The following is a 24,911-nucleotide window of genomic DNA, read 5'->3' on the forward strand; positions in this document are numbered from 1 at the left end:
AGTAACACTTTACTTGTCTACAGTGGGTTGTGCAATTGCTTTTATTACCAAAAATCCAGTCTGGAAAAGATAGAAGGACAACACAGAAAACACTGGACTGCAGTGATTCGACAATGTTATCTGGTTGTTAGGGATGGAAGGATCTTGGTTGTCTCAGTTTTCTCTCAGTTCTCCATCTTAAATTCAGACCTCCACATTTCTGCAGCAATTTGCAATTTTTTAAAAACAAATTGTCATGAAGATTTTAGTGCAAATTTCTCTTAAAAACATACCTTGTGTGCAATTTTAACTCATGTACACAACTTTACAAGCATTTTCTCCCAATATAATGCATTTTTGTATGTTCTTGTCATGAATATCTTCATTTTTATGTGCACATTCCCCTAATAGATGCATTTTTGTAAACATTGCTTTGTTGGGGAACTGCATCACAAAATATGGAAAAGTGTGAACGTCAACGGATGGCTGTGTTTTGGTTCATGTATTGTTTCAGAAAGTATGGATTTGATACATTCATTTTTAAACGCAAACTGATCAGCCATCCCTACTCTGTGTTATCTATATTTTCCATAAAACGTGAGTGAACAGAAGATAGCAATTCCAGAGAAAGGCATTAATATGGAAGAAACCTTAGTAATACAACACCAAAATATTTTGATATTTCTTATTGTGCATACAAGGGCGAGTGTGGCGTAGTGGTTTGAGTGTTGGACTACGACCTGGGAGACCAGGATCAAATCCCCACACAGCCATGAAGCTCACTGGGTGACCTTGGGCCAGTCACTGCCTCTCAGCCTCAGAGGACGGCAATGGTAAACTCCCTCTGAATACCGCTTACCATGAAAACTGTATTCATAGGGTCACCATAAGTCAGAATCGACTTAAAGGCAGTCCATTTCCATTTTCATTGTGTATACAGTCATGAATAGTATAAAGACCAACAATCTTGCTTCATTGGTAGAGGAGATTTTTAATGTTTGGAATTGTTGATGGAGAAATAGCCTCAATCTGAGGAAACGCAGATGTCTTATTACAGATTCACATTCAGTGGCATTTCAGGGAGGGCTGGACATTTTGAACAACAGCTTCTTCAGATTTGGGTCTACCCCTCCAGTTTTGGAAAAACTTCCATAACAGTATTTACTGGTTTTCAATCCACACACACACACACATATTTATGCACGCAGCTATACTGTACCTGTGTCAGATTTTACCATGCTAAAAGGTAGATATATCAATCATATATTCAATGCATCCTATAAAAAAGGAAGCCGTTATTTTATGATATGGAAACTTTGTACAAAATATGCTATGCCTTCTTAGCTGTAATTTATAACCACAATTTTGTTTAGTGATTGTGCACCCGCTTTGTTCTGAATTCTGCTTTGGCTTTCACCAGCTCCTTGTTTTCCATTATATATTGCTCTGACTTCCTGAAAGTTTCTGTTCTGGGTTAGAAAGTCTAGCTTTTCATATCGAAAAGGGCTTTTTGTCTCTGAAAAGAACTAAGGAAGGATAACTGTTATTTGAAATATTTACTTTGCTTTGTTCTGCTTGTGAAGGTAATTCTTTATCATAATCAGCAGATGTGGGAGACAATGTAGGTTTGAAAACAGAGATTTCAGCTTTATTTGTATTGTCACGGAGTGAAGACATCACAGTTTGTTCCTCATAATTGACATCTTTAAACTTTGCTAACAAAGAAGGTGCTTGATGTGTTGCTGGTGGCATTTTACCTTCTTTATGTTCATTGCTACCTTCATCAAGTTGATTGTTTGGAGCTTCTTGCAAATTACTCTCATTATCCATATGCACATTATTGTTCGTTTCAAGATTGATGTTACTCTCCAAATGTGTGTTTCCAGTTTCAGGAGAACTGGGGACACTTGATGTGCTAGAGATAATGGTCACTTTGACAATGTTTTTATGAAATGTTTTGCATTCGTTATTCTCCCACTCACCCCCAGTTTGTGCTCCTTCTTCGTTTAGGCCTGCTGAGTCCATTTGTGTATCTGGGATAAACATTTTAGCCAACTCACTGTTGCTTTCTGTTTTTATTCCATATTCTTCCATGTCATTAGCCCTATCAGGTTTCTGAAGTTGTTTGATGGTTATACACCCATTGGCCTGAGAATGAGAAAGTGCACTACTGAAGTGCGCAGGAGATTTTGGTCTGTTTGTGTCATTTTCTGTGGGACTTTGATGTCTACATGGTAGTATTTCATTAAAGCTATGAGACTGCACAGTAACTAGGTGTCTTTGTGCAGATTCAAGCTCAACAGCTCTTTCACACCCTTCCAGACAATCTTTCATGGTTAGGTTTTCATCCTGTTGTTTTAATTGCTGATTTTGGACCTGTTCAAGATCCATGTTTTGCATTACATTCTCAGTAATTTGCTGAAGCTGTAAATTATCTTCATTGCTGGGATTTAACAAATCGAAACTTTCTCTTTGGATAAAGACAGCTGGAGAAAGACTGTGGTCTTTTTCCTTTGTTGCAGTCTTCAGAGAATTCTGGTGAAAGGCCAAGACTGCAGTTTCTATAGCATCTTCATTAAGTTCTTTAGAATTCACTGATAGGGGAATATAATTTGCTGTACTCTGTGAAAGACCTGATGAATGGTCAGGTGAAAGAACAGAAACAGTCATCCTTGAAGTTCCATTTGGTGAGAATAGAGGTTTTCCCTTGGTGCAAGTTGGAGTTTGTAAATGCTTGGCTGATGAGGTACTGTCAGTCATTGCAGAAATACCCCTAGAAGAACAAGAGATTACTGTATCTGTGCCATTTTCTTCACACACTTTCCCAACAACTGCTCTAGAGCAAATAATATTTTTGTTGCACTCTGAGATCTCTTGGGCCCCCACAGAATTTTCAGATTTTCTTTTTCTTTTTTCTTTTTTCTTGGAAGCATGTGGCAATTTTGTATGTTGACAACATGGGCATTCTTCTTTGTTTTCTTTGTGAAGATGTTCTTCAGGATGGATTCTTGCTTTTCTAAAAGGCTGTAAATTTAACTTCACAGTTAAATAGTCCTGTCTTTTAGTTTTTATTTTATGCTTCTGAATGTATTCATTCTCTTTCCCCCCAGGACCTACAGAGGTGGGAGATGGTTTCCTTTCTTCAGTTTTTGCTTCTGGATCACTATGCAATCTCCTTACCAGAGCAGGGGAGGGGTTTCCTTGAATACACTTGTGCTGTCGCTTGTTCTCCAGGGTTCTCACCTCACTTAAACCATTTGTCACATCCATTCTCTTCACTGTTGCCAGGTCAGGTACATAAAAGCTCACATTCTTGGGCTGATACAGTCTCTTGATTGCTGGTGATAATGGCACCTCTTCATCGCTCATACAGCAACTGTCTGCTCTTTTGCTCTTAACTTCACTCTGCTCTTCATCCAGCTTTACATTTTTGCTGGGGTCCTGTTTCTTTTCTGTTGGGACATCATGATATTTATCATAGTCTATGTATTTACAGGTAAGAAAGTTGTCTAGCTGTGGAGAAATATTTTTGCTCCTTTCTAATGATCCACTCTGTTGTGATCTATAGCTTTCTAATGCTGTTCGCCCACAGTATTCCTTTGATTCTTCTGGTGTGTCAGATGCTGTAATAAGATGCCTTTGCTTCGGCCTGTAACCCTTTAAGCAGTTGTTATCCTCCTCAATTTTGGATAGAGATTGGCACAATTCATTTGCTGACTGTTTTCCAAGCCTCTCTTTTGCCAAAGCACACACAGCTCTTGAACATCTTCTACAGAATGTGTCACTTCTGATTCCTGGGAAACAGCAAGTGTTGAAACTTAGCACATGTAGAGGAGTTCTCTTACACTGACTAAAACAGATGTTTAGAACAAACTACATCAGTGGTGCCAAAAAAGGGCTTCCCTGCTTATGGGAAAACAGAACAATTAGCTAATACCTCAGGCCATGCAAAACACTTTTACATTAGAAAACAGTGACTAATACATTCAGTCATAGTTACTACATTTTTTTCAACATTTGAACTGAATTAAGACTGAAATGAAGAAAACTTTGTTCTTGACCAGAATTATCTATATAGTAAATAATTCACATAGGGTTAAACAAAATAATTCTAACACAATAATTTTAAACATTGAAAATAAAGTCATTCTGTCAACTGCTGCACTATTATCTTATAATGCTAAAACTGAAACTACCCTCTCTGATCTCTCTGCTTCTCTCACGCACCTTTCCCAGCCCTCCTCTTGCACATCTCTCAACTCTTTCATCTCATTTCACTTGATAAAAGACTACTCTCTTGTCCTTGTCTATCTAACCCCTTCACATGCCTCCCTTGCTCCCCTCACTTCCCAGTTCCTCATTGCCATCTCCCCTGCCATTATCCCTCCTCTCCAGGTATTCACCCCCCCTTCTCCCTCACATCTACATTCAAACAAAATCCCCTCTCTCTCAAACTTCTGGCCAATTTCCTTTCTGTCCTTTCTCTCTGAACTCTTGGAGCATGCTGCTGGCTCTGACTGTTTTAACTTTCTCTCCAACTTTGCTCTTGAACCCCCCCCCCATTTCCAATCTGGCTTCCTCCTTCTACACTCTGCTGAAAATGCCATTTCCTCAAAATCACCAGTGATTTTACTTCTACCAAAGCCAACGGTCTCAACTCAGTCTTCATCCTCTTTGTCATTTCTCCCAGGCCCGGTGCCAGTGGGCAGTCAGGTTGGGCACTGGCCGAGGCCCCCTTGTGGTTGGGTCTGGGCAGGTATAAGTCCCGCTCCGCAACCTGCGCTAGCATCAGGATGCAGAGCGTGCGCCCCGTGACCCAATACTGGCATAGATTGCAGAGCACGAGCCACCCTCCCAGGTTACACCCCTGCCATCCCAGCTGGTGTGGGCTGGCCACACCACTTCCTGCTGTACGTGCACACTTGCCATCACCCAACATCTTGGAGGATTGCAGGTGTGCATGCACAGCACGCTGTCACAATGATGTGGCCAGGCCTATTTAAGCTCCTGGTGGTGGTGGTAGTGCTGCCATATTGCTGCCGCTGCTGGTGCTGCCTCCACCATCTTCAAGTGCTCACTGTAGTCTGGTTCCGGCCCTGGTCTTTGTTGCCTTTGATACAGTTGATCGTTCTGTGCTGCTTGACATCTTTTTTGCCATAGTTCTGTGTAATTCTCTCTTCAGTTCATGCCCTTCTAATCACTCCTTCAATGCTTCTCTCTCTCAGTTGGGGTCCCTTAGGGTTCTAACCCTAACCCTCTGCTATTCTCATTCTATATACCATTCCTGAGTGACATCATCCCATCCCATCAGTATATGTTGATGACACCTATTTCTACCCATCTACTCCAGAATTTTCTCCCTCCCTCTGATCCTTCATCTCCAAGTGCCTTTCTGAAATTTGCATTTGGATACTGGCATAGAGACAGCATTTAGGGGAATGCTTGCACCTCCCCATGAGTTTATTCCTTTATTACAGCAGGTATAGTATAGTTGCCAGTGCCCCATAGCTCTTCCCCTCACTGCTATAGTAACCTTAGAACAAGAAGAACAATATGCAAGGAGCTAATAGTGTAGGTTACTTCCCACCAGTGGTGGCTGGCAGCTCCATGTCAGTGGGGCAGTGGAATCCACTCTGAGTTTTAGTCTTAACTTTCAAGGAACTGTCCAAGGTGCTTTGGGAATAAGTTTCACCACCTTGGACAGCTCCTTGAAAGTTAAGACTAAAACCTGGAGCAGATTCCACTGCCCCACTGACATGGAGCCACCAGTCGTCACTGCTTCTAACCCCAGGATCCTTCTCCAGACCTCAGGAGGGGCACATTGGCATGGGAACTAATCACATCTGTGACCCTTTCCATGTGAGCTTTCTTGTTCTCATGTTGTGAGAGCAGCAAACTATGGACTCCAACTTCTGTTGCTCTGCCATAACTCTTCATGAGAAGGACCAATTGGGGAATCATCAGTAAAAACCGAAGCAATGCTCAGTTTTCCCTCCCAGAAAAAAAAACTCACCTTGATTCAGTTTGGGATGGTCCTCTGATCTTGTGTCTTCCTCCCACTGCCCAAAGTTTTCTGGGCTTCTAACTCTTCTTCGGAAATGCTTTTGGTGCAGTACATCTGCTTCATTAGGCCCAGCTGTATTCCCAGATGACTCTTGAGGATAAGACTGTAGCAGTCTACAGTTAAGGCACAAGAAATTGTCATTTTTCATCTGTTCATTCTCCTTTTGAATGCTTCTGAGTGGCATTTTTAGGCCTGTGCACTTAGGCTCTGCCTTTACTGATTCTTGATGGCTATTTTCCGTTAAAAGTGGCATTTCCCTGCCAGACCCCAACATGGACATGACCTTTATTTCATTTTCCCAAGTTAAGTGGCAGTTACAGTATCCCTTAGTGAGGTAATTTCTTGCCTCATGACCACACTGGGATTCATCTAGGGTTCTGCAACAGCAGTTTCCTGATGAGCGTTCATTTGCTTTGCCGTGTTGAAACTTCCTGTTAAAGAGGGCTAAAACTAGGCAAGTGAGACCAACACCTCCTGTGACAAATACAAGGTTTATCAAAGATGAAATCAGGTAAATTAAAGTAGAACTCATTAGACATTAAACATACACACTGGAATGTAATAAAACAAAATAGATAAAGGGATATTGTTCCTATATGAGATTACTAAAATGTAATAGAGGAGGGTGTAGTACAGAAATCCAATTAAATTCCCACACTTTTTATCTATATAATTCTATCTTCTTGGGTCTTCCATACCAATTATTCAAAGAGCAAATTAATTTGTAATGATTGGAGATACATCTGAGATTTCTTTAAACGAGAAAATAGACTGAAACTTTATCTGTGACATGACAGTTACTGTACTGAAGAAATGCTAAAGCCTTATTTTACCCATGTCATTTTTGTTCATGAAATATTGTCTGCTGTCATTCAAATGAAAGGACACCAAGTTTCCAGAAGGGAAGTTAAAAGACATTTGTTTGTTTATTTAAGAACCATGCCAGTATGTTTTACCTCATGAAACGAATAGTTTTATGTGTGTGTTTGTGTGTAGAGAATTTAGATCAGAAAACTTGTATGGGGGAAAGCACCAAGCACAGTGGTCCTGATCCAATTAGGATCTCCCCTTTATATTTTTGTTTTCGCTTTTTGTGTGCATATGAATGATCCAGTCACATTTTTCCTGCCATCTCATATAGTTTCATATTATAGCAGAAAAGAATTTGTTCACCAAAATTCTCAGAATTTTCTTGCAGATATTGATACTGAATATTCACTAGAAATTAGAATAATTACCAAATATTTATTGATCATTTGATATTGGTATTTGACATACATTGGTGTTTTGGATATTAATTTTTGATATTTTACTTTGAAATTTGACTTCAGTATTTTATATTTTACTTCAGTGTTTTATATTTGACATGCAACTGTATCTATTATTTAAGAGTTGACAGCTTATGCCAATTCAAATTTGACATCTTCAACTTGAAAACGATTAAGAGATGGTGTCTAGTCTGAAGAGTATGACTTGCAAAGTAAAAGTTCACATTCAAATCCAATTTTTACATTAAAATCTTGTGATCTTTCAAATTATGGTACATTTGTAATTTTTGTTAAATATTGTTTCAATTGGAATACAAATCAACAGCATTGCTTGACTACATTCTGAAAATACTTGGCGCACATTTAGATTGCAAAGGAAAATGGTTTACCTGTTATGGCTTTCCTTCAAACAGCCATGGAAAGCCTAAATTTTGTGATGCTGCTGAGAATTCTGTATTGGAGGTCTCACAGAACTCTCACTTAGTGAGCAAGCCAGTTTAACAATTTTACCTATCTAGTATTGCTACTAGATGAACAAAGAATGAGCTACACTTTTAGTATATGTCAGTTCTACATGTACATGTTTCTGTTGGCATTGTGTAGTTCATGTTTCAGCTAACCTGAAGGCAGGTCTCTGTAGCCCTATTTGGGTATTCAGTCTCACACAACTACAATCACGTGAGGAGGGAGAATGGAAGCATTTGCTCCACCACCTCTGTCATGTCCCCATTACCTGGCCCTCCCCATTTTCAGTGTTTTGGGTGGAGAAGTCTGAAGCTGGGAGAGTGTATAGGGCTCTTAATTGTGTGAGGAATCTACACGGGTAAAGCAAGCTCCCTGCTTCAGACCCTCCTCCTCCAACATGTGGAAGGTAACGAGGATGCAACAAAAAGGGCAAGGCCAGCAAGTGTAGCTCTTCCTACTCTCTCGGTCCCATGATTGTAACAATGTGAGGCTGAATAAGGGTTTCCTTACCTTTCTCCTCAACTTTGCATTCTGAGCTCCTAAGGCTGAGGACCCTACTTCCATTAAGATGGGACTCTACACATTATTTTACCCTGCAATTTTGCTATCCTGTTTCCTTCAGTGTCATGCCCAGGCAATCTTGCAGATGGCAAAGTCCTGCCTGCTTTCAGCTTGAAGGGGATAGCAGGCCTCATAGTTATTCTTCATTGAAAACAAACATAGACTTGGGTTTAGTTGATGGGGTTCTGCACCCCTACAAAATAAATACATTTAAAATAAAGGCTACATTTGAATGAGGATAAATTGTTGCTTTTAAAAAATTAAATTTCTGGGGTAATCCTCAAGTCCTGACAAGTTTAAGGAAGACTCATAGGGACTGGTGGTAGAGATGCAATAATACAGGTACCAATCCTGATTGCCAAAGAAAGATAAGCTTCTCTCAGTGTTTATTTGAAATAAGGTAGTTGCATTATTTTCAGCATAAACATAGAAATTATGATACCAGTTAAGTCCAGACATTTTTACAGCAGGAGTTGTGGGATGAGATCTACAGAGAGAGAGAGAGAGAGAGAGAGATGCCTTGGGGGTCTTTGGTGCACTGAACGTTTAAAATCTGCAGCTGAAGTGGGATTAGAACCCAGATTCCTTGATACAACATCCTGTCCACTGTACCACACTCCATGGGAGTTGTCACCCACATAGGAAAATCAGGTATTCCTATACAATAGGAACTCCCTAGTGCAGCTAAACCCAGTGGAGCTCATTGTCAGCACCAATCAGCTGACTGGTTCAGTCAGAGAGCCCCATTTGCAAAGGAACAATTGGGAGCTCACTTGAAGCTTCCAATTGTTTCTTTGTAGTCATGTCCATACCTACCCCTCACCTGACATCATATACTGTATGACAGCAAGAGTGGCTCAGGTGGATGTGATTGGAGGAAAATGATCATGTGCCAGGCCTAATTATACCCACGGGCCAGAGATTTCCCATACTTGCATTATATACTAAGCTGTGTCATGAGGAGACTCTGAAATATGATCCTTCCCATCTAGGTTTATGTGAACCTTTTGAAACATGTCCACCAATTTGAGCTAGTATATGTGTTTCAATAATGTGCCAGTGAGACTGTTGAAGAAAGTAATCCAAGAAATAAGAATGAAAACTTGGGGGCATTCTAACCGTCTAGTGAAATGCAGGTTGCTTGTGTCTCTAGCCACTTTGGCATTCCAAATAAAAAGCTAGTAGAGTAACTGGTTCTGTTTGACTGCAGAGGAGAAATATCACTTATCAATTCATCTAGCAGCCTCACAGTCTTGTTTTCATCTTGGCAGTCTCCCTTCCACTTAAAACCTGTGCCTAAGGTTTCTTAGCTTGTGAAATGAAATGAGATCACAGCCTGAGGTGGTATAGCTTCAGGCAATGGTATAGCTTCGGGCGAGACTTTTGACTCCAAGATATATCTTTATATGTTTCTGTTCAAGGACAGCAAGTTCTGTATTGTTGGCTGAACAGAACTCAGGGTCATATGTAAAGAGCAATTGAGCCACCATTCCAAAATAAGTATATTTCTGTGTAGAGGAGAGGGAGCAGCAATGCAATACAAAAAAACACTGGGATCCAGCCCACTGTGTTGGAGCATCTGCCACATCTTCCTGCAAATATAGATATTTTCAATCACCTGGCATCAGACTTTAATAAGGGCTCTTTCTGTTGGCGGTTGGCAGTTTTTGACACTACACTCCCTTCCCACCCTTTCAGTTTAATTTTTATCCAGATCCTTTCCTTGATCCTGATAAGGATTTCAGAATGCTTTGGGCTAAGCACAGAGTCCAACAGTTTTCGGTGTTTTCAGACCTGGGACCCACGTTTAACCCAAACATGCATTGGGGGGGGCTGTCTGATTTTTTTTGCCATATATTTGGTGGTAGTGCTGCTGTTGCAACCCATCTTTGATCAGGCCATAACCCAGTTGTGCACCCCGACCCACCAGTTGAAGACCAATGGCATAGACTACTCTACCTCTGAATGTACTACAGGCACACCGGAGTTAGGAGGTTTCTGGAAGGAAGAATGCTATTCTACATGTTGCTGTAAGCAAGGAAGGAACTCTAAAATAAACATGTTCATTATGCATAGTCTGACTCCAGGTTTTTTTTTTCCTATCAGTCCCAGGCCTTGGAATGCAACAAGAAGCAAAAAGAAAGGCAAAAGTAGGCACAAGACTGAACAGGGATTAGCACAGCATGAATGGTGCCATCCACCCAGCCCATTATGCAGAGTTGTAGGGTACAGCCCACAGATTTGCAGAACTGGCATGCAGAAACTGGATACATTCAAATGGCAAAACCAATCCCTGACAAAAACCTTGTGTTGCCAATGTGCCCTTTGAAACAGCTTGTGTTAACAGAGAGCTTTTCCAACTGTGATGGTATGTATAATAGTTAATACACAGAACATCCTTTTAAGGAAAAGGTGTCCAATCTGGTGGATCTCAGATCCCTTCTGGCTCTGTGAGGCTATGATTTCTTGATTATTTTTTCATAAAATGAAAAGCATGCAAAAAAAAGAAAGAAGAAAACTCAAAATGGAGCAGGTGACAAATATGCTGGGGCAGGGGGAGAGATGTCATTACCTAGAAAGGAAAAAACAGCAACCAGTGTGACATCTCGCCCGTAGTTGCTCCTCCTGTTTTTTAAAATATCAGGAGGGCGTTTAAGTGCAGACTTACAGTTGACCTCTGTGAGCTCAAGTAGATTGATGACTGATGGGTTTTCAGAAGCTCTACAGCTCATGTTGTCAGCATTTGTGAGCATCCTTGATGTAGAATTCACATATTTCCTTAGAAAGGAGGCTAGGTCATAAAGTTTGCATGTGCAGTTCCACCAGTTCTGGTCTAAGCTTAGAAGGCTTAATTGAGTGAGTGAGGAAAATGTATCAGGAATAACAGCTAGCCTATTCCTAGAAAGGTTGATTTCCATTAATTGGGTGAGGCCATGGAAGGCTCTCTTTTCAATGGAACTAATGAAATTGTTTGATAGATCCAGGATCCTGAGGTTGCCAAGGTTTGCCATCTCAAAACTTTTACCTGTGATGCTAATTATCTGGTTCCCATTTAAATGGAGTCTAATAAGATCCTTCATGTTCTTAAACCAAGTTCCATGGATGCTGCTCAAAACGTTGTTGCTTAGCACTAGCACTTGCAGCTTCTGAACTTCATGAAATGTGCTGTATGTAATAGAAGAGCTTGATATTTGGTTCTGGTCCAGAAGTAAAGTCTTCAGAGTTCTAAGTCCAAGAAAAGCATCATCTCTAATGGTTATAATCCCATTAGTGCTGAGCCTTAGTAAAGTTGCATTGAACAGGAAGGACAGGTTAAACCCTTCTACTGAAGTGATATTTCCATCAGTAACTATCAAAGCTTTTGTGGATGCTGGAACAGCTGTATGAAAGGAATATAAATATAGTTAGGTTTCTATATAGGTGCAAGTTTGCTTTTCATATCCTCTGCTTGAATTTTAAGCAACTCATATTCAATGGAGTTATAGATGGAAAGTCCTTTTTCATTTGCTAAAATAGAAAACTTCCCATACAAAATTATCGATCAGCATTGAAATATTTTTTCTTGATATAAAGCATTATTTCAATGAATTTTATTTGATTATTTAGACAATGTTATACTGCTTAATTACAATAGTCTCTAAGCCATGGGTTCTCAACAAGGGGGGAATTCCCCCCGAGGGGGAATTTTAGGGTTCCAGGGGGGGAATTGGGACCACTATTCAGCAAAGTGTGATGTCCTGTAGATTATGTACAATCTGTAAAATTGTAGTTTGTTTTTAATTTAATCTGCAACATTCAATAAAGTTTTTTGAATGTCACAGATTAAAATCGATTCTTGAACATGCAGCATTATTTTCATTTGCAAAATTAATTTATTATTTAAAGACCAGAAAGTGCTCCAAGAAATTCTGTTATAATATAAACTAAGACATTTTTCTCTCACGAGAAGCACCACCGTCACTCACGAAACGTCAACACGCTATGAGAGACTATCTTGGGAAGGGGGGAATTATATTCTGAACAATGGTGAAAGGGGGAAATGGAGCAAAAAAGGTTGAGAACCACTGCTGTACGCGGTGTACAAGTAACTCAATACAATGAAAATAAAATTCAGTTAAAACTATAAAATCAGAATTCAGTTAAAATGCCTTGTCTTCAGTAGGTACTGGATGTTCAATAGGGAGGAGCCTGTCTGACCTCAACAGAAAGGGAGTTCCACAAAATTCAGTGCACAATACTGAATACATGGTTCAGCCATGGGGGACCACTAACAGTGACCTCTGACCTTAATTATTGGGGAGGGGATATAAGGGATAAGGTGAGCATTGAGGTATCCTGGACCCAAGAGCTTTGTAAATTCGTACAAGAACCTTGAACCTGGCCCGGTAGCATATGAGCAGCCAGTGCAAGCTTTTGAGCACCAGAATTATGTGTTGTTAATAGTCTGTCCCCATCAACAGTCTAGCTGCAGCATTTTGACCAGGATGATAATGTTCTTCATCGTATATATGGGGGGGGGGCACTTAGGTCAGTGACGAAATACAATGTGATAGATCAATTGAGTGACCTATTCTTACAATCAAATTTTGCCTTTCATCTATTTCACTGTTTCATCATTTAAAAAGAAAAAAATCATGAAAAGGAACATTTAAAATCCGCCACTCCACTGTAAGATAACCTGATTTTGGAGCAATGCAGGAAGGCTATTCAAGGGACAAATTGGAGGCTATTCATCACTAATCCCAAAATCCGCTAATCCCTGGAGCAGATTCCAGGTAGATGTGCATTATGGGGCTCCAAATTCACCATTAGGTGCAGAAAAAATTATATGAACTGGCCTTATTTCATACTATGGAAGGGAATAGGCAGGGCTCTCCTCCCTTTCTGTTTCAATGTATTTACAGTATTTGGCCTATGCTAATACAAAATGCATTTTATACATATAATAACTGGCATTGCTTGTGATCTTTCACTCCAGCTGTGGAATGAAGGGCTTTACTGGTTTCATAAACCGATTGCACAATTCTACAACAATATCAGTTTTCAAGTGGCTGGAAGGTACAAGTTTCTGCAGAGGTGCATTGCTCTCAGAACCCCATCTGGAGCATGATGCCTGCATCCAAGATTCAGCCTATGATTGGAAAGTTCAGATGAAAAATCTCATAGCAAAACAGCCCAGAATCTAATAATAATACATGCAGGTCAGACAAATATGATGGAAAGAGTGGACTTGTTCCTCCTGGAGCTGCATCGACAAGCGTTATGCCAACTCTTCGAGATGCATCTCTCAGCTGAGTACCATAATCAATCTCCCTGTCCTATCTGGATTAAGTCGCTGCCAGCTTGCCCTCTCCCAGGCCTCATGCTCATTCAGACACTAGCTTAAATTCACCTAAAGCCTCATACAACACTCATTCGTTAACCAGTATATATACATATATATTTAACTATGCTGCAGCATGACATATTTATTCGAGAAACAGAAAACCATCTGTTCCACTAGATGTCAAACTTAATGCTTTGCCTGTTACAATCATTTTATGCTGTAATATGCAAAAAGATTTTTCCCCTCCCTGCCTTTCTAATAGAAGTGAAAAAGGAACAGCACTTTAGCAAGCCTGGAGCACTCAAGCAATGAACAAGCTTCCCCCATGCTGCTCAGTCACCCTGCCTCAATCCTGACCTGATGCACTCCTGCTATTACCAGAAAGGGCCTCCCTTGAGTAGCAACTGTCATTTGAGCTACCTCACCAATTTACTGATGCTAATGTTTATCTGTGCTGGGAGGTCATTTGCTGTTTTCCCTTTACAGTATGGATTATTTTGCCTCAGGCAAATGTAATAAACTTGACAGGGGACTGTTTTCTTATTGATGCCTTTGAGAATTTCCCATAGGACCCTCATTAATGCATCTGAATACAGCCCCCTGTTGAGATATATATTGCTTTTAATCAGGTCCCTCTATACGATAAAGATTAGCCTAGTCTTAGCCTGCATATCATACAGTTGTAAAAATAATTGGTAGAAGACCAGTGCTGCCATTAACTGAGTAGCAACTTTTGTAAGATAAAAGCTGGTGTTATTATGGGTTATCATGACAACTGTACTGCCATTTTATCATATTAGCATGTTTGGGCTAATTGAATGAGGCAGAATAGTTGTGAAAGCAAGCTTCTGTTGCGTCTACCAATTATTGCTTAAAACAGATACAGTGATACTTTTTTTTAACCAAGCCAAGTAATGCACGCTTTAAATTAGTATAGAATTTTTAATCAGGTAGAATGCATGGGTAGTTAAGTACTGCTGGTTTACTTGCAAATGAAGAAACTTTCCATATCCTAGACCTTGCAATACCAACATGTTAATGCTTACAAAGAGGTTTCCTCACGACAGCATCACACATTACAATGTCACTTGATTTTAATATACACTCCAGCACAAAAGCTTAAATGAAGGTTTTAAATAGATGACTCGAGGGCTAATTAGAATTTTTTTCATATACCAAAACTTGCATGCAACAGTACCCTACAACTACAAGTTATTGGTTGCAGGCAATCAACTACTCAAGAAACCAACACCTATAATTCACTGTTCCTTGCATTTTGTGAGTTTTAATTTTAATTTCTCACTCAAACAAAAAGTCAAATCATGGAAAGCCTCTCAGTTTTTGCAGGCGTTGAGCAAAGTGCACAAACTTGGCAGCACCAACCTGTGCTAAAACAACTTTGAATACTTGAAGCACCAACCTTTCAGTTGCTCTCTAGGTCTTTAACAGGAAGTAGTTTACAATAGGTTAATTAGCTTTTTGCTTTGGTCCTAATCCCATCCCTCCAGAAATTTCATCTCATCTCACTAGTTGGTGTCCCAGTCTTGCATAATTTGATCCTAGCCTAGCTTTGGTTGTTTTTGCTTCTTAGCCTTCTTTCACTTATTTCCAGTAGAGGCTGGTCCATTGGGGTAATGGGGCACTGCCCCGCCAAATTTAGTCTGCCCCCAGGCAGCTCCTGCCTGCCTCCCTTCTTACTTATACCCAGTCCAGAAAAGTAGCACTGCCTATCAGCTTCCTCCTCCTTAATCTCAAAGTTGCCCTTCTAGAACTCAGCAGGGAGGAGGATTGGGGCAAAACTAGAATGAGTTGGCTCTGCCTCTCATTGGCTCTGGCTCCTCCTACTGTTGGTATCTTCCTGCCTTCTGCCCCACCAGCCCCAATGGTCACTAGCTGCCACTGCTTGTTCCGTTCCTTAACTTACCTGCCCTTCACCCTGCCCTTGCCTGACCCTTTCTATCATTCATAGGCTGAACAGCAATCTTTATTTTGAAATAGTTGTTCTCAACAAATCCCCCCCATCTAGGATGCACACCTTAACATAGTGAAGGGGTTTGAGAGTGCTGAAGAAGCTAAGAGCAATGCCGTCAGGAATCTAGACCAAGAGGCTAGACTCCTAGCAGGGGCGCCCAAGGCGGAATGGTCAAAGCTGAAACATCAGACTAAGATGCATCCAAACTCAGAGGAAGGTAATGGTAAACAACCTCTGAATATCTCTTACCAAAAAAACCCTATGAACAGAGTATCCAAAATGCACCACGAGATAGTTCTGGAAGATGAGACCCTCAGGTCAGAAGGCACTCACCGAGCTACTGGGGAAGAACAAAGAACAAGTACGAGTAGCGCTGTGACTAATGACACAGCTGGATCAAAGCAGAAAGGAAGCCCAGAGGCTGATGCGCACAGATGCGAAAGGAGAGTCCGGAGTTGTACGACGCACACAATAGGAACATGGAATGTGAGAAGCATGAACCAGGGAAAGTTAGAAATTGACAAGCAAGATCCCAGGAGGATCCCTACGCCTGTGCAGCCTCTGAGACGGGCTCCCGTCTTGGATGAAACTTATCCAGGTTAAATTCAGTCAGAAGGCTCTTTTCTGACTGGGAATAATTTCTTCCGGTTAAAGAAGAAACGTGAGATTTCCCACGTAGCTTGGTTTTGACTGTTGGAGTCTGGAATTTGTCAGAATCGTCTGTCTTCCAGCAGCTCAGACAGAGCGAGGATTTTTATGCTAGCTCAGCTGGATAAGTGACCCGTTTTTTTTTATACGGATTAACAGGCAAACATCCTCCTGTCTACATTCATCATTTTCTTATCTATATAGCTAAAGAGATTTGTCAAAGTAACAGCAATTGAGATAACCTAGGTGAGGTAAGACTTTCCTTTTTTTGTTCGCGGAGCTAGGGGGGAAGAAAATATAAATAGCTTATCTTTTTTTTATTGCAAAAAGCTGACATGGAAAATGGCATTCTAAAGATTACAACGGGCGAGAGATTTCTGATTGGAGGAGATAAGAAATCTTTTTGATCTATGGTAGGGACTATTTTTCTTTGATCTACTTTTTTTGTTTGACGAATCTGCTCATTCTCTCTGCTACTAGCTATTTCGACGCTGTGAACTAAAGCTGTTCTTACACTTTCAGGCAGATAAGAGATAAGGGCTGTCTAGCGTGTGACGTTAGTTTGTTGGAAAAATTAACTCCTTTGTAACTGGTTAAAGAAATAAGCTGCTCTTTGTTTGGGACATTGAAAATTGAAGGAGTTTTGTTCCTTTGGCTTTAAGAATGACAATTAAGAAGACTATGGATGTACAAGAAGGGACTTTATCTCTAGACATGTTTCAGAAAATAATGAATGGGATTAACTCAATAAAACAAGAACTGAGAAATAATAGACAAGCGTGGAGAATTGAATTTTATGAAATGAGACAGGAGCTGAAAGAAACTCAGGATTCTATGAGAAAGGAGAATAAAGATAGATCTGGAAAACAAAAAAAAGATGAAAGAGAAATTAAAGGCAAGGTTCAAACTATGGAGATTGGCTTAATTATGGACATGAAAAAAGATTTGGATTTCCTGGCTGTGATGGATCCTGGAGACAAATATTACAGTTTGGAATTCAGCGCTGTCCCTGAAGGAATTGAAGAGATTGGAGATAAAGATATTATCGGTTCAAAAAAATTCTTGGACTGGAAGGATCTGATGGAACTTGAAATGGAGAAAGTTAACAGAATTAATCCCTGTCTTGTGGCAATGGAAAAACCTTCAAGAGATGTACTAGCGTATCACGTGGAAAAGAGGAACAGAGATGCGGCTTTGCAACAATACTTCAGTGATACGTTTGGATTTGATGGCAAGAAAATATCTGTGATGGAGGAAATTCCTATCAGACTTTTATTATATGACTATGACAGCAAGATTTTTGGGTGCGTAAAGATGGAAGATGGAAGATGGACCCAATATGGATAATGACAGAAGAGCGATTTAAAATCACTGGACTTAGTAGATTTGATGAGTTGGATTAATTGGCATGTTTATTTAGAAAAAAAAATTGATTGACATATATCTCAAGGATTGGAAACTTCTCTTTGACTTTTTGTGGAAGATTAAAATGATATGATGTTAATGAGATTTGAAACCAACTAAGATAACTGTTGGAGGAAGGTGATTTTATAATCTATTAAGAGATAGGTCTGTTACCTATTATAGATTTATAGTTGAATTATAGTGTTTTGAAATTACTGGATTTAGTAGATTTGATGAGCTGGATTAATTGGCATGTTTATTTAGAAAAAAAATTGATTGATATATATCTCAAGGATTGGAAACTTCTCTTTGACTTTTTGTGGAATATTAAAATGATATGATGTTAATGAGATTTGAAACCAACTAAGATAACCGCTGGAGGAAGGCGATTTTATAATCTATTAAGAGATAGGTTTGTTATATATTATAGATTTATAGCTGAACTATGACAAATCGGAAGTCAATATTTTTATATATATGTATTTTTTTTGTATTGTATTAGTTATTGATTTGTGTTGTTTCCTTTTCGTATTATTTTGGTTTTGAAAATTAGAATAAAAATTAATTGAAAAAAAAAAGAAATTGACAAGCAAGAAATGGAACGCATCAACATTACAATACTTGGTGTAAGTGAACTAAAATGGACGGGCATGGGACATTTTCAGTCAGGCAACTACAAAATATTTTATGCAGGAAATGAGAAATTAAGAAGAAATGGGGTTGCTTTCATAGTGAGAAGTGATGTAGCAAGAGCAGTTAGGACCTACAACGTAAAGTCTGAGTGAGTGATATCAATGAGATTAAACGGGAAATCTATCAACATAACCATCATCCATGTCTATGCTCCGATGGCAAACACTGAAGAAGAGGAATTGGAGAGATTTTACGCAGAAGTACAGGAAGAAATTGATCACACACCAAAACAAGATGTGCTGATAATCATCGGGGATTGGAATGCAAAAGTAGGAAACAGAGAAGAATTAGGAATTGTGGTGAAATGGGGCCTAGGAGACAGAAATGAAGCAGGAGAAAGACTTATTGAGTTCTGTGAAGCCAATAATTTGTTTCTTGCAAACACATTTTTTGGGCAACTGAAAAGATGACCGTACACGTGGACATCACCAGATGGTCAATATAGGAATCAAATTGATTATATAATTGGTAGCAGAAGATGGAGCAGTTCCATACTTTCTGCGAAAACAAGACCAGGAGCAGACTGTGGTACAGATCATGAACTGGTTGTATTGAAAATTAGAGTAAAGCTAAAGAAGAAGAACAAAGCAATCATAATGCCAAAATACAATTGAAATAACATCCCAGAAGCATATAAAGATCAAATAAGGAACAAGTTTGAGGCTTTAAACTTAGTTGTCAGAGAACCAGAAGAACTATGGAATGAAGTCAGAGACGTTATCAGGGAAGAATGCAAAAAGACAATGCCTCTAGTTAAAAAGAGAGAAAGACCGCAATGGATGACTGAAGAAAGTCTTAAAATGGTTAAAAAGAGAAGGAAAGCAAAAGCAAAAGGAGATAGAAACACAGTCAGAATCCTAAATGCAACTATACAGTGACTAGTACATAGGGACAAAGAGAACTATTATAATAGTTACTGTATAGAAATAGGACAACAAAAAGGGTAGAACAAGAGCCCTGTTCCAAAAGATTAGAGAAATGAAAGGCAAATTTAAACCAAGAGTAGGGATGTTGAATAATCAACAGGGGAACACACTGACTGAATGAGATGAAATAAAAGGAACATGGAAGCAATACACTGAAGAACTCTGTAAAAAAGATGCAAAGATGACAGATTCATTCATGGAGGAACCGTATGATGCAGAACCAGAAATTTTAGAATGCGAGGTGAAAGCTGCTCTTGAAATACTTGGAAGAATCAAATCACCAGGAACAGATGGGATACCAATAGAGTTGCTACAAGCTACTGAGACTTTATCTGTCCAAATTTTGACACAAATCTGTCAAGAAATATGGAAAACTAAACAATGGCCCACAGACTGGAAGCGTTCCATATACATCCCAATTCCAAAGAAAGGGAATCCCAGAGAATGCAGTAATTATCGAACTATTGCCTTAATATCCCATGCAAGCAAAGTAATGCTCAAGATTCTACAACAAAGGCTCTTGCCATATATGGAGTGAGAAATGCCAGGCGTCCAAGCTGGATTTAGAAAGGGAAGAGGCACCAGAGATCATATCGCAAACATATGTTGGATAATGGAACGGACCAAGGAATTTCAGAAGAAAATCACCCTGTACTTTATAGATTACAGCAAAGCCTTTGACTGTGTAGATCATGAAAAACTATGGAATGCTTTAAAAGAAATGGGGGTGCCACAGCATCTGATTATCCTGATGCGCAACTTATACTCTGGCTACGATTGGTTCCCCATTGGAAAGGGTATGAGACAGGGGTGATTTTTAATCACCCTATTTATTTAATCTATATGCAGAACATATCATACGGAAAGCAGGGTTGGACCAAGGTGAAGGAGGTGTGAAAATTGGAGGGAGAAATATCAATAATTTAAGATATGCAGACGATACCATACTACTAGCAGAAACTAGTAATGATTTCAAATGAATGCTGATGAAAGTTCAAGAGGAAAGCAGAAAAGCAGGACTATAGCTGAATGTCAAAAAGACTAAAGTAATAACAGAAAATTTATGTAACTTTACAGTTGACAACGAGGGCATTGAACTTGTCAAGAATGATCAATACCTTGGCACAGTCATTAACCAAAATGGAGACAATAGTCAAGAAATCAGAAGAAGGCTAGGACTGGGGAGGGCAGCTGTGAGAGAACTAGAAAAGGTCCTCAAGATGTATCACTGAACACTAAAGTCAGGATCATTCAGACCATGGCATCCCCGATCTCTATGTATGGATGTGAAAGTTGGACAGTGAAAAAAGGAGATAGGAGAAAAATCAACTCATTTTAAATGTGGTGTTGGAAAAGAGCTTTGCGGATACCATGGACTGCAAAAAAGACAAATAATTGGGTGTTAGAACAAATTAAACCAAAACTATCACTAGAAGCTAAAATGAGGAAACTGAGGTTATCATACCTTGGACACATAATGAGAAGACATGATTCGTGAGAAAAGATAATAATGCTGGGAAAAACAGAAAGGAGTAGAAAAAGAGGAAGGCCAAACAAGAGATGGATTGATTCCATAAAGGAAGCCACAGACCTGAACTTACAAGTTCTGAACAGCTGGTTCATGACAGATGCTCTTGGAGGTCATTGATTCATAGGGTCGCCATAAGTTGTAGTCGACTTGAAGGCACATAACCACCACAACAACAAACCCCACAGTTGTAGATCTAAGCTTTCATTCAGCTTAGTTCTTACAAGGTTTTACCTAGTATTGCTTCTGCAAAGACTGAATGTACTCAGTTCAGTCACACAGCCGATCACAATGGCTTAATGTCAGAATTGGTTAAGAAATGTAGCCTAGAAGTTTAACATTACCTTTTAAAAATATTTCTGTGACCATCCAGAAATTCTTTCTCAAACCTGTGGTGTTTATGAAGCAGTCTTGCTCCCCATTAATTGAAACAATGATATATGGCTTTATATATTTCATAGTATGCCAATTTAAAATGAAATGGAATATTTTTGACATTGCTTTGGACTACCTTTGAAGCACAACTTTGAATAAGAATGCAGAATGCATGGGCATTGAACAGCAAGCAAAGTAACATTCACGTTATTCCCTGGAAACCACTGACTTTCACACAGCTTTCAATTATAATGTGGTTTAATTAAATTGGCATCAATTCTTCCACGCAGAACAGCTTCAAAGTCAGGGAATTCATCTTACAAAGTGGAGGCTTAATTTGTATTGATTTTGATTAGAATTTAAAATCATTGGGCCCTTACTATCCTCACAGCCAAATTAGCCTCGCATTAAAAGCCAAAGTAGACACAATGGCGGCCATGGGTAAAGCACTTGCTTGTATAAGTGTTCCATGAATCACCATCATGTATAAATGCATTTAACACTTGAATGAGTCTGTTTGTGTTTGGAGGAGTTAGCATGCCAGTGGTATTCTGTCAAGGCGATCAACTGTACACAGATAGGCTGACTCATAAGGTAAGTGCATTTAGACATGGTGAGGCATTCGCAGAATGCCTAACAGATGCAAGCCATCCAATCTCTTTTGGTCCTGAGAGGTCTTAGAAACAATTGTTCTGACCAATCCTGCATTAGTTTCATGAATGGCTGTGCCAAATTTATCAAATCTGCATTTTCTGAAACAATATGAGAACCGAAACACAGCCATCCTTCAAAATTCAAAGCTCGCCAAATTTTGTGATGCAGTTCTCCATCCAAACTATATTTACAAAACAGCATATATTAGGGTAAAGTGTGTATAAAAATAAATATATTAGTGGAAACATCATACAGAAATGCATCATATTAGGAGAATGTCCTTGCAAAAATGTGTACATTAGTCAAAACTGCATACAAAAATGTGTTTATTAGAAGAAATTTGCACTAAAATGCTAAAAGAATTTTCATGAGGATTTTTTTTTTAATCGCAAATTCCTGCGGAAATGTGGAGAACCGAAACTGACCTTCTGTCCCTATTGCTGCCTCGAGGAAGATTTGATTGAGGAAGACATACAGCAGGGATGGAGAATCTGTCACCCGCCAAATATTGTTGGACTACAACTCCCACCATCCGTGGTCATGGGCCATGTTAGCTGGGACTGACGAGACCTAGAGTCCAACAACGTCTGGAGGGCCACAGGTTCCCAACCCTGACATACAGGCTGCTCCTCTCAGGAGCGAACCTTCAGCATCTCCCATGTTCTTCCACCCTAACGACATGGCCTAAACACCATATATACCTTGAAACTTCCATTTAAAGGCTACTGACTGCATTTAGCTGTAAGCTTAATGTAGAGCCCATGCTTCAGAGCTTTTCCGAGCAGAGAGACTTTCATTAGCATCTGTACTATGGGAATAGGATGGCAACACAGAAGATCATCACAAAATTCTGGAAGTTACTAAATTTACATTCAGCATCAGATTTATATCCTTTCATTTTTCCTTTTGTTCCTTCCTATGCAAAATAGGAACAGTATGACAAAGGGGACAGTGAAAAGCATTATTCATTTTGTGGGTCATTATCTATTATTTTAATAACAACTAGGCTAGGATTTTTCTGCTGACTGCAATAAGCAAATTTTCGTTTCCTAAGAATCAGCATGTAAATGGCATTTTACTTTAAATTTGTTAATCAGGTCTTATTAAATTGTTGACTTAAGCAAGCAATACATAATGAACATAGGCATTGTATCTTGTTAGCATTTCCACAGCTCATTTAGCACTAAGGGAGAGAAAAAAGTATACTTTATTTCAGAATTATAATGCACTTTATGATGCTAATCTGTATCATTGGTACATCACTTAATCTTGCTAATGCTGAAGGGTTCCTTGGCAGGGTTATAAGGCAATTGATAGCTCATTCAGCCAGAGGACAGCTTGAACTTTGCACAAAATGTGGACAAAACTTATTAAAATGATCTATTTTGTTTTTCTTAAAGCGTTTGGCTGAGTGAAATGACTCTGTTCTCAGTAACAAAGGTTTTCAATTACCTCTGAAGGGCTCGGAATAGTTTGGATAAGGCCTCTAGGCAAAGAGAAATGAAACAATGCTATCACTCTCCAGTCAAAATGTGAAAGACTAGCTCTCTGAAAGTTTACCTCGCAGCAGCAGGCACAAAAAGCAGTCAATACAATTATAGCTGTGCTATGTGAGCTTACAGTATAGAATAAATATCAGGTCTCTTAAAGCGTCTTAGTTACCTAGTATATATGTTAATCCTTGACACAGAGTAATATCTTCAGAGCATACCACGCATGAAGAAGGGCATGATGCTATTAACTGAATCATCATAGCAAGTAGAATGAGTAATGCACCTAAAAGGGGAAAAATAAAGGGCATTTATATATATATATATATATATATATACACACACACACACATTACTTGGCACTGGCTTTTTAATATTGTTATTCATAGCTTAATTGCAATTCAGTAATGAAGTAAATTAAGCAGTGATCACATCACTTTTCAAAGAATTACACCTTTAAAAAAGTCAGATGTTGGTGCATTCTACAGGGTGGAAAATAATTGTGATTTTTCCTATTTTGATTTCATTTATAATAAATGAAAATACATTAGACATGGGAAAGCAGGGTCAGATTTTAGAAATGAACAAACTCCGAGAGCCTTAATTAACAAAGACTTTGAGACACATCTTCTTTCTGCTAACAATTTGACATTAACACACATTATCCACTTACTGAGCAGTGAGACAAGGAATATTTGCAAATCAAATATGACTTGTTAATTTTTTTTACTTTTTTTTTTAGTGAAACAGAGCTTTAGGAGCTGAAAAAGCATCCAGCATGTTGTTCAAATATATTTGACAGTGTGCTAAGAGTCCATCAAGATCAATGGGCATTAAGCATATTCTTAGAAACTTTGGCAGAATAGTAATTGGGACAATAAAACAAATCTTATTTTTTTCATATAGAAGGAACATCAGCCACAAATTCACAACACAGCCTTGTGTACCTTTTGACTGAGCATATGTGATAAGAACATAAGGAAAGCTCTGTGATATCAGAGCAAGGGTCCATCTATTATTTATTTATTTATTTATTTATTTAAAATATTTCTATCCCACCCTTCTACCATACAATAGGGCACTCAGGGTGGCTACAATAAAATTGCACACATATATAATAAAATACACAATTAAAACACAAAACATTACAGCAAATTAAAATGCATAAAATACTATTAAAATACATAAAATGCATTATGCATACACATATAAGAAAATGAGAATAAAAGAACTTAAACGATAAGAAGAAAAGAAAAAACTTAAAACAGTGTCTATTCCAGCTTCCTTTTTCCATGGTTGGCCAGACAAATGCTTCTGGGAAATTGAGAAGCATAACAGGAAGACAATAGGCCTTCCCTGTTGTTTAACCCCAAGCAATACTGCAACATCCTCTGTTAGCTATGTAGCAAATAGCCTTTCATATACCAATCTCCGTGAATTTGTCTAATCTCCTTTCAAAGCCATTTAAGCCAGGAGATATGACAGTGAATTCCAGACATTAATATATGCAGAAGTGTTTCCTTTTGTCTTTCCTATAACAAGGGCCAGTTGGTTTCAA

The 24,911-nt window shown here is 39.0% G+C and overlaps 2 protein-coding genes across 2 annotated transcripts in view; one reads left to right on the forward strand and one right to left on the reverse strand.

The window, feature by feature from the left end:
- The window catches only part of TNNI3K (TNNI3 interacting kinase), a 273,974-nt gene that overhangs the window by 205,862 nt on the left and 43,201 nt on the right, over positions 1-24,911 (forward strand). The window lies entirely within an intron of this gene.
- LRRC53 (leucine rich repeat containing 53) lies at positions 1,471-23,613 on the reverse strand. Its single transcript, XM_061630131.1, has 4 exons — positions 23,526-23,613; positions 10,910-11,716; positions 5,993-6,517; positions 1,471-3,773 (listed from the first exon to the last, which is right to left on the reverse strand). Exons 1-4 carry the CDS (start codon positions 23,611-23,613, stop codon positions 1,471-1,473), a joined length of 3,723 nt encoding a protein of 1,240 aa, XP_061486115.1.

This window comes from Rhineura floridana, chromosome 6 (genome assembly GCF_030035675.1).
Source record: "Rhineura floridana isolate rRhiFlo1 chromosome 6, rRhiFlo1.hap2, whole genome shotgun sequence".
NCBI lineage: Eukaryota > Metazoa > Chordata > Lepidosauria > Squamata > Rhineuridae > Rhineura > Rhineura floridana.